Source organism: Gekko japonicus, unplaced genomic scaffold (genome assembly GCF_001447785.1).
Source record: "Gekko japonicus isolate JY-2015 unplaced genomic scaffold, Gekko_japonicus_V1.1 scaffold1697, whole genome shotgun sequence".
Classification (NCBI taxonomy): domain Eukaryota; kingdom Metazoa; phylum Chordata; class Lepidosauria; order Squamata; family Gekkonidae; genus Gekko; species Gekko japonicus.
In genome coordinates this window covers 222583-233741 of record NW_015165293.1, presented here as the reverse complement: position 1 = coordinate 233741, position 11159 = coordinate 222583, and the positions used below count along the sequence as shown (strand labels likewise).

The following is an 11159-nucleotide window of genomic DNA, read 5'->3' as shown; positions in this document are numbered from 1 at the left end:
CTGTTGAAGAGTAGCAAGCAGCCGGGTCTAGTTGAGTCATGCAAATCAGGTGGTATCAAGTCACTCAGAGGGTGCTGCCTAGGAATGCCAGCCTCCAGGTGGGACCTGGGGATCCCCTGGAATTACTGCTCAGCTCCAGACTACAGATATAACTTCCCATGGAGAAAATGGATGCTTTGGAGGGTGGACTCTATGACATTGTGTCTCATTGAGGTCCCTGTCCTCCCCAGGGTCCACCCCAAATCTCCAGGAGTTTGTCATCCTGCATCTGGCAACCTTACCCTGCTGGTGGCCAGGGGGGACCTGTCAACCCTAGACTGCTGGAGTCCCCCCAGAATTACAACTGAACTCTAGACAGCAGAGATCTGTCTCCCTGGAGAAAATGGCTGCTTTGGAGGGTGGACTCTGTGGCATTATACCCAGTTGAGGCCTCTCCCTTCCCCAAACCCAGCCCTTTTTAGACCCAACCACAAAACCTCTAGGAATTCCCTCAGCCTGGCACTGGCAACCCTTGTCAGGCCTGGCCCCAAGGCTCCCTCCCTCAAAGGCCAAAATGGGCCTGGAAAGGGCCATTCCCCTTCTCCCTGCCTTTTACTGACAGAGCCAGTTAGAAATCCCCCCCCCCCCCCGTTCATATCTCTCACTGTTGATGCCTGGAGTTAGATTCCTGCAGAGGCCATTTCAAAAGGTATTGGGGGGAATTCAACCCTTCCCAAGGTTTTTTTTAAACTTTTTGGATTTTTCTGTAACCCCAGGGAATCCCCTGAATCTGTAGAAAAAGCTGTTGGGGGAGAGTGAGCCCTCTGTTGGCAGAAATAAGTATCTGTACCCAAAACAGACCTTGGCTATTAGATATATAGGCATTTATCTAGTTCTGAGTTGAAAAGTGGCAGGCTAAATATGAAATGTGAACTCTGAGTGGTGTTGCTATAATGTTTTTTAAGTTGAGGCCATTCTTTTTTCCATCTCCAGTGTATACCCTTGTTTGTGGAAGCTGCTTTAGAAAGGTTGACCCGAGAAGTTAAAACAAGTGAACTGAGAACAATGTGCCTCCAGGTTGCCATAGCTGCTCTCTATTACAATCCTCATCTGCTTCTGACTACTTTGGAAAATCTTCACTTCCCCAATAACGTGGAGCCTGTTACAAATCACTTCATTACGCAGTGGCTAAATGACATCGACTGTTTCTTGGGGTAAGTTGCTTGTCTCTTGGAGATTATTGCCTTGATCCACTGAGCCCCTTTACACACAAGCAAGGAACTGCATATACGCAGTGGCTTTTCCACTTCTGTGAAATATGTATAGGTATATCTGTTTGGGGAAAGTGAATAGAAAGGCGGATGTGGGCCATCTTGGGTGATATATAATTTGCCTTATTTTTCCTAATGTTGTAAATAATGTAATAAGAACCTTTATTTTATATTTCAGACTTCATGACAGAAAAATGTGTGTGCTTGGCTTGTGCGCTCTTATCGATCTGGAACAAATACCGCAGGTTTTAAATCAGGTTTCAGGACAGATCTTGCCAGCTTTTATCCTTTTATTTAATGGCCTGAAAAGAGCATACGCTTGCCATGCAGAGCATGAAAATGATTCTGATGATGATGATGATGAAGCAGAAGATGATGAGGAAGCAGGTAAAGACAGGCATATTGCTTGACAGCAAATGTCTCGTGTGTCGTTGATGCCCCTCTTGCTGTGAACTTGATCTTGGCACTATTCTGTGAAACATATTTCTTTCTTTTATGAATTCTTGTTTGCTTTACTTCTCTGCTCTCTTGTTCATATAGCAGAATCTTCTTTCTTTGTGTCAGAGTCATTGCTGTTTTGTTCCCGTATCTAATTCTTTGTCCATTTGCTTTTGAAATTAAATCAAACAATCTTAAACATTTCATTACTCTCTTGGAACACAGTCCACCGAATCAGTTTCTTGTCTTTTTGCTTCTGTGTTTCTCTGTGGGTTATTCATTTCTCATTTCCAAGCGGTGTAGTTCAAATACTTCATTTTGTATTGAGTGCGTTGGTGGGGAAACGAGTACTTTGCTAAGTTAAACTAGAGCAGGGGTCCCCAACATGGTGGCCACGGTGGTGCCATGGCACTCACCAGCACCTTTCCTAGCACCTGCCAAGTTCTTTTAGGAAGTGAGCAGGGCTAGGTGGAACTTTTTCCCAGCATGGCTTCTGATTGGCTGCGAAGATGTAAAGGCATCCTGTTAAACTGAGCTTCTACCTGAAATGATGAAGAGCTATTTTTAAAGGTGTATGTAGCCTAGATCCCTGACATTTTGTGCATGGCTCCACCTCCTGTGGCAACCAGGGGTCATTTCCTGCGGGAGCGCACAGGAGCGGAGCTCCGTCAGTAAGGAGCCCAGGGGGGGGGGCACATGGAGCAAGCCCTGCCCCCTGCTCCCAGCAGCCCTCAGTCAGGCCATAAGGAGCAAGAAGCAACCAGGGAAGTTGCAGAGCTCCCCCCCCCCCGCCTTCAGGTACAAGCTCTCCCTCCTCTGTGAGGACAGATCTGCATGCCCCCCCCCCAATACCTAGCAATCCAAAGCAGTCCAGTGGAGCCTGAGCGGGGGGTGTTGCCTTCTGACACACTTCTGGTGATGTCAGGGGGTGTGGCATATGGAAACAAGTTATGTTAATGAGCTCTTGCACCTCTTTTTCTACAAAATGACCCCTGGTGGCAACCGTTTTGTGATTGTGCCCACCACCCTTTGTCAGAATTCCAAAGGTGCCCACGGGCCCAAAAGGTTGAGGATCCCGACCTAGCACTGGGATTAAAAACTAGAGAGACTTGTAGAATGTGAGCATTGCAAATAGAAGTGGAGGAAAGAATGATATTCTTTGCCATCCTGGAGCCATTTTTTTCTGATTCTGCATCTTTTGCAGAAGAGCTTGGGAGTGATGAAGATGATATTGATGAAGATGGACAAGAATGTTTAGAAATTTTGGCGAAACAGGCTGGGGAAGATGGAGATGATGAGGACTGGGAAGAAGATGATGCTGAAGAGACTGCCCTGGAGGAATATTCAACAATTATTGATGATGAAGATAACCCTGTTGATGAATACCAGATATTTAAAGCAATTTTTCAAAGTAAGAGCAAATGTAATATACCTTGCACCACAAAATCATATGTGTGTTTGGAAAAAAATGGTCTAGAAGAACACCTGGCTCATAAATGTTCAGGAACTTGTGTGTTTTTTTCAGGTAGAATATTAGGATTGAATTGTGTCGATGATCAGGAGATTCAGGGAGAGAAATGTGATTAAAAACTGAAGCAGGTAGTTTATAACATTATGCATAGTTTATGACATCACTTGAAATTGTTTCCCTTCTCGTAATATTTTTTCAGGAACTGAGCCAATTAGGAAATAGGTATGTGTTTTAGCTTGAAAGATGGCAGTAAAGAGGACTTGAAGCCAGGTGGTAGTCATGGTAGGGTGCACAGGAAGATATGCAAGCAAAGAAATCTCACCCCCATTTCTGAACTTTCTTTCTCCAGCTTTTTATATTGTCTAAAATTGACAAATGTAAATACGACCATTCAAAATCTGGAGTCAAGTGTATGCTCAAGGCTTGCAAATTTGGCATAACATTGAATTTATACAGGAGAAGTCGTGTTGCTTTTAATTAAAATACAATAATAGTCAAAGTGGTGAACAGCTTGCCCACAGTTTTTCATATGTCTGCATATCTCTTTTTTCCATAGCAATTCAGAATCGTAATCCTGTTTGGTACCAAGCTTTGACACGTGGTCTTAATGAAGAACAAAGAAAACAGTTACAAGACATAGCAACTTTAGCAGATCAGCGAAGAGCAGCCCATGGTATGAGTTTCTCCATTAGGCTTTATGTCATTACTCATTAAGTATTGGCTGGTCGGCTACTGTTTTACAAAGGAGCCTATGACCAAATCACTCTGAAAGTGTTCCATCTCATTTGATCTCAGAAAGACAAATATCAGACCTGATCAGTAAGCACTTGCACAAAAGAAAACGCATCAACAAGACCTAAAATTCGAGAGCAAGGATAAAATTACTTTGGCAGCAGCAGTGTTCAAGCTAATAAAACCTTGTGAGCCATTGTCTAGTGCCCCTGTATCTCTGGAGCCATTTATATATCTTGAGAGCTTGGGCTGTGAATCCAGTAAGTGGGAAAAAGCCACCAACTTCCAAGGAAGGTAGTGGGGATCTCCTGTCTTGCAGGTTATCAAAGTAAAGACTGGATCAGTGTCTGTAGAGATAGAAAGTAGACAGGGATTTTGAATAAATTCAAGCTTTTCAGTTCCATTACATTTTTTCCAGTATAATTTTTTGAAAAAAAGGTACTGACACTATTTGAAAGACCACACACTAGAACTTATTTTTCTAAACCAGCTATGAAAATAACTAGTTTCTATGTATGTAGATTGGGAAACCAAATAGTAACTCATGCGTGTATGTGTGCAGTTCTGAGCAAATAATACTTGTTTTCTTAACAAATTCAGTCAAAAAGTAGCATGGTTGTCAGTCTGCTACACTTCTAGTGCTGTTTTACATTAGAGATCCTCTCTGGTCTTTCTCAGTCAGCAACAGGTGCCTTGTTCGTAAGAACACAACAGCCCCGCTGGATTGGATCTGTGGTCTATCTAGTCCAACATACTGTTTCTGACAACGGCCAACCAGTTTCCCTGGAGGGGTCAACAAACAGAGCAAAGAAAAACCAAGGCCTTCTCCTAATGTCTCCTGTCAGTTGCAGACTCTGCATGTGGAGGTTCTCTTTAGTCACTATGGCTAGTAGCCATTGATGACCTGTCTTCCATGAATCTAACACCCTTTTAAAGTTCATCACTGTCCCTGGCAGTGAATTCCACAGTTTAATTACTCGTTGAGTAAAGTATTTTCTTTTGTACAAGTCCCAGTCTTCAGCTTTTCCCCAAAGGAAAGGTTCTGCAACCCCTTAATCCTCTTGGTTGCCCTCTTCTGTACTTTTTTTCAGTTCCGCAATATGCACATAGTACTCCAGGTGAGGCATTGCCATGCATCTAAAAGGGACCACTATAATATCAGCTGTTTTATTTTCAGTTCCTTTCCTAATTCTCAGAATGGAGTTTGCCTTTTTTACTGCTGCCGCACTCAGAGCCAATATTTTCAATGAGCTGTTCACTAAAACCTTATGAGGGCAGAACGGTGGGGTATAAAGAAAAGAATAAGCACCAAAAACTTGATAATCATTGACATGCTTTGTAGCTGAAAATAATCTCTCTTCTCCTCACCCTTCTTTCAGAATCCAAAATGATTGAAAAGCATGGTGGATACAAATTCAGTGCTCCGGTTGTGCCAAGTTCATTCAATTTTGGTGGTCCAGCCCCAGGAATGAATTGAATTATCACTACTTTTTCTCCTCCTGTGTGATTGTAGTGAAGAGCTTGTGTTCCTCCCAATAGTGGTTCCAGAACTGGTTCATGTTATCTACAGCTCACTCTAAATGAATTGATAGATTGAACATTTAAAAACAAAACAAGAACCACCACCAACCCAGGAAGTGGGACTTGATCATGCAACCTAATACTGGAAAGAAGGATTTATGAAGATAGGAAGAACTTGACACTTGGAGCTTCAAATGACACGCGGTGGAAATCGCAAATCAAGAGGGGATGTCATGAAGGCAGCTTTCTTTCTGTGAAGAAAAAATAAGGCATTGGCTGCAGGACTGTTGAAAAGGTTCATTTACAGTACACAAGCTAGAAGGCCAATTTAATTTTTTCACCTGTGGGACTATGAGTATTTGCCCAACTTTCTTCCCTTCCCCTTCACCCTGCTGGGAATCTGTTCTTTTAATGTACATAAAGGTAATTGGATAGCCTTACTTAACACTTCATCATTTCCATTTATCAAGATTGTTCATATGTAGAATATCGGACACTTATTATAGCACTACATAACTGATAAATCTGTAAATGATTTAGCATTTTCATATTGAAACAAGCCTGCTAGCCTATGTACAAAAATAGCAAAATGTTTGTTTATAAAAAGGGATGTTCTGGGGAAAATTTCAAGTTGTTAATTTAAAGCAAACTAGCAGTTTTGTACCTGGTGACTTTGTGGTGCAGTCACCATTGGTTGTGACTTGAATTTGGTTATGTAGAAAGGGGTTAGTAGTATTTCACTGCTGCTAAAAAGAAAAAAATGGCAACACCCTCTGTGTCCTTTGTTTTTCTTAAAGCTGTCAATGTACAAGTGGAAATTTGGATACAGACCCCTTCATGTTTAAGTGCTGAGAACGGAGTTAATATTCTCAGCAGAATGTGAAATCTGACATGAAGTTCTTCTCTTACAGAAGTGTGTTTTGAAGTATGGTGGTGAAAGATCTACATATGCAATCTATTTAAAAAAAGACATAATTTGACTGGCTTGGGTTATATATCATTTAAGGTTGTTCCCATATGTGGGAATATGAGAAATTTTACCGTGTTGTTTTTCTTTCAGCACTTGGATAGACGCTTTAACATCTCCATTGCTCCCCCCCCCCAATTGCTCCAAAAATAGTGGACATTCTTTCACTTGCCTGATCCAGATGGGTTACCAAGTTCTCATTTCTGAAGTCACCATTCTCCTTTATACCCTTGCCTACAGGTGGTATAGTAGCTAGTATTTTAACTAGAAAGACAAAAAACTCCCTTACTGGGACCACTATTAAAAACCACTCAGTGAAGAAGCCAACATCAAAATGATGTGACTGGACTGGCTTAGGGCCCCATCTTTATTTCTACAAAATGAATACATAAAATAACGTTGAGTTTCTTGATCTTGCCTTGAGATCACTGGTGTCAAATCTTTTACGTAAAAAGTTTTCTTTCTCCTGGCTGTTTTTATATTCAATGTCATCTGCTGTTACAACTGATACTGAACAAGCTACCTTAATTTAAATGTAAGCCTCCAAAACTTCAAAGGCAGGTTGAAAAAGATCTGAATTTATATCTGTAAAAAAATGAAACTGAAATGAACATATATATTATGATATTCAAAATGCAGTCTTCAGAAAATCAGTCTGTGTGATGTGTATTTATTTGTTTGTATCAGCTTCGGGGGCTGCTCAGAATGGACGGTTTAGCAGGCTGCCTTTTTTCACTTATTCTTTTGTTCTTGATTCCCTCAAATGTGTATGTCATTAGAAGTAAACCATTGACACATTTAAGCTGCTAAGAGCAGGAGCATCTTCTTTCCATCCATGCTCTTCCATTTAGCCTCTGGATAGATAGCACAATGGAGCTCGATTCTCAAGTATGGCTTGCTGCTGTCTTTGTTGAGGGTCTTGATTTCATGCTCTGTTCCATTGCAGGTGTTAATAGATTTACAGATGATTGGTGTAACTGAGACTATTCTGTCAAACTGCCACTAGGGAAAATAAGCTAAGACCACTAAATTAGTGCGTGTAAATCCATTTTATAATGATTCACAATACATAGTAGGTTGATTTCATAGGTACAGCTAAGCTTTACCATTTACAACTTGTGGTTCATTGTCGTGGCTTCTGTACAGGCACACATGCGACTGCAGGATTGTAGGCCCACGGCGGAGAAGAGCTTCTAAGCTGCTGCTGCTATTTCCCCCCCCTCTACCACCCATAGCCAAAGCTCTCTTTAAAACAGTGAAATACAATAAATACAAGATTAATATAGTAAAGGTAAAGGTTCCCTTGCTCGAAAGCCAGTCGAATCCGACTCTAGGGTTGCGGTGCTCATCTCCGTTTCAAAGCCGAAGAGCCAGCGCTGTTCGAAGACGTTTCCGTGGTCATGTGGCCAGCATGACTAAACACCGAGGCGCACGGAACGCTGTTACCTTCCCACTGAAGTGGTACCTATTTATCTACTTGCAATTTTTTGCTTTCAAACTGCTAGGTTGGCAGGAGCTGGAACTAGAGACGGGAGCTCACTCCGTCATGCGGCAACTCGGGTCTCAAACTGCTGAACTACCGACCTTCCACAGCCTGCAGTTCAGCGTCTTAACCATTTGAGCCACCGCAGCTCCTTAAGATTAATATAAAATAAGGTAAAACATTTTTTAAAGTAAAGAATAATTAACATAGATACTTAGCTAATCCATCTCAGAGGCTGAGTGCAGTGTCTGGGTAGACTGAGGCTGGGAGAGCCATTCTGACAGGTATTGCAGTCCTAAACCGTGTAGGGCTTTGTAGGTTAAAACTAGCACCTTGAATTGGGACCGGAAGCATACAGGCAGCCAATGTAGGCGGGCCAGAATTGGTTTTATATGTTCGGACCTCTGGGTCCCAGTTATTAATCTGGCTGCCGGATTCTGTATCGGCTGCAGCTTCCAAACCGTCTTCAAAACCAGCCCCACATAGACTGTATTGCAGTAATCCAATCTGGTGATTACCAGAGCATAAATTACTGAAATCATGCTATCCATGTCCAGATAGGGGTGCAACTGGGCCACCAGCTGAAGCTGATAGCACTCCAAGTCACCAATGCCACCTGAGGCTCAAGTGACAGAGACGGATAAAGGAGTACCCCCAAGCTATGAATCTGTTCCTTCAGGGGGAGTGCAACCCCATCTAGAACAGATTGAACACCCCCATCCGATCAAAGGAATCACATACCAAGAGCGTCTCAGTCTTGTTTGGATTGAGCTTCAGTTTGTTAGCCCTCGTCCAGTCCATTCTTGTAGCCAGACACAGGTTTAGCACATACACAGCCTCACCTGCTGACAATGGAAAGGAGAAATAGAGCTGCATGTCATCAGCATACTGATGGCAATGCACACCAAAACTCTGTATGACCCCCCTCAGCAGTTTTATGTAGTTGTTGAATAGCATGTGGGTCAGTACAGACCCCTAAGGAACTCCCTGCTGGAGAATCCACAAGGCTGAACAGTATTCCCCAAGTATCACCTTGTGGAGATACCCCTCCAAGTAAGAATGGAACCACTGCAGTGCAGTGCCCCCTATTCCTATCTCAGCCAGCCACTCCATGGATACCATGGTCGATGGTATTGAAAGCCACCGAGAGGTCCAGTAGCATCAACAGGATCACACTCCCCGTTTCGCTCCCAGCATAGGTCATACAGGATGACCAAGGCTGTTTCCTTGCCAAAACCAGTTCTGAACCTCAACTGAAATGAATCCAGATAATCAGTTTCATCCAAGAATGACTGGAGTTGATCGGCAGACACCCTCTCTAGTACCTTGCCCAGGAAAGGAATATTTGCCTGTAGTTATTTGGCCTGTAGTTATTCAAATCTTCCAGGTTAAGAGTGTTCCTTAAGAAGTGGTCTCACCACTACCTCCTTATGGCCAGATGGGACCACTGCCTCTCAGAGACATGGATAACATCTCTGGCCCAGCCAGTTATCCCTCCCTTGCTGGCTTTTATGAGGCAGGAAGGGCAAGGATCCAGTACAGAGGTGGTTGCACAAACCTGTCCAAACACCTTGTCCAAATCCTTTAACTGTACTGACTGAAACTCATCCAGTAAAACTGGACAGGACTGTTGTAATGATTCCATTTCTTTGTGTGTGTGTGTGTGTGTCTTTAAATGTTGCATTTGACTGCAGTAATGTAAGGAGAGCGATAGGGGGAGATGAGTGTGCTGTGATTGGCTGATGACAGAGTGTGAGGAGAGGTTTTATGACAGTTCTGTGTGTGAAGTTTGAAGATAGAGCATGGTCTGTGTGACTATGGAATTTTGCTTCTGTTCTGTGTGAATAAGGCAAACAGTTTAGTCTGAGTGACTATAAGAGCTGATTCTGTTCTGGGTGAATAAGACAAGGAGATTAGCCTGTTTGGCTATATATATGAGAGAGAGGGAAAGATTATACTGAGTCTATGCCTATCAGAGTGAAGTCTGAGTGACTGTAACACCAAGTTTTGCCAGTTATATTTACAAGTTCCTTTTTCAGTAACAGTTCAGAATAACCAGAAACCTATTTTGTTCTTTATTAAATAAATCAATTTTTATTTAAGCTTATCCCAGTAATCAGTACAGTTCTTCCTCAGGGTCACATAGTCCTCTGAAGTGCCCAGACCCTAGGTCATTCTACCAGCAGAGAGAGAAATTTGGAATTTTTAATTCCTGGTGGCAGCAGAAATTTTTTTTTGGTAAACAAATTTTATTTTTCTCAGGAATACAACGTATACAGTTAAAACATTTCATTCTATCAATTGTCTACCCCGTTCCCAATTCCTCCCCTCCCTCCAATGGCTTCCCGCAATGCTTCCACCCCTGCTCCAAATTACTTCGTATCATCAACTATATCAGTTTTTTATCATTACAGTCTAAAGATAACATCATTTGACTTAATATTGATCTAAACATATTAAGTTTTGTTTCACATCCCAGTTCTTTTCCAGATATATTTTAAAGTCACTCCATTCTTGAAAAAACACGTCATCTTCTTTATTGTTCAATTTCTTCGTAATTTTGTCCATCTCTGCCATGAACAGAACTTTTTGTATCCAGTCTTCAATTTCTGGCACTTTCTCTGTTTTCCAAAATTGTGCATAAATCATTCTCGCTGTTGTGATTAAGTACCAGAATAAGGTCTTTTTAGTTGTATTGACTTCTTCCATTTTCAGTCCCAAAAGCAGAATTTCCGGTGCCTTTTTAAAAGAGCATTTCAGAATTTTTTGCATTTCCCTGTGGACTTTAGTCCAAAAGTCAACTGCTTTCTCACAAGTCCACCACATGTGATAAAATGAGCCTTCATGACTTTTACATTTCCAACACTTATTTGACATATTCGCAATTTTTTTCGGAGTCATGTACTGGTGGCAGCAGAAATTATCATAGTAGGTCAATGGCCTCTGGCATTGTCATAAGGAGGCACTGCTGGCTCCACTCTTCAGCCCTCCCACAGGATAGGCAGCAAAAATATCTCCCATTCGAGGGCCGGGACCTCTTTAGTGGCCAAACCAATATGGTCTTGAACCAAATTAGAAAGAACAGATACGGAAGGGGTTTTTTATACCTTACTTTTCACTACCTAAAGGAGTCTCAGAGCAATATGTTGTTGAAGGCTTTCATGGCCGGAGTTCATTAGCTGTTGTAGATTTTCCAGGCTGTATGGCCGTGGTCTTGGCATTGTAGAACTTGACATTTCACCAGCAGCTTTGACTGGCATCCTCAGAGGTATAGCACAGAAAGATGGAGTACTCTCT

The 11159-nt window shown here is 42.2% G+C and overlaps 1 protein-coding gene across 1 annotated transcript in view; it reads left to right on the top strand.

Moving 5' to 3' along the window:
- The window catches only part of IPO7 (importin 7), a 76250-nt gene extending 69241 nt beyond the window's left edge, over positions 1–7009 (top strand). The window contains 5 exon segments of the mRNA XM_015410360.1: positions 973–1193; positions 1429–1637; positions 2893–3099; positions 3716–3832; positions 5271–7009. Of these exon segments, the coding sequence (XP_015265846.1) occupies positions 973–1193; positions 1429–1637; positions 2893–3099; positions 3716–3832; positions 5271–5368 (852 nt within the window). The 3' untranslated portion in view covers positions 5369–7009.
- The last annotated feature ends 4150 nt before the right edge of the window (positions 7010–11159 follow it).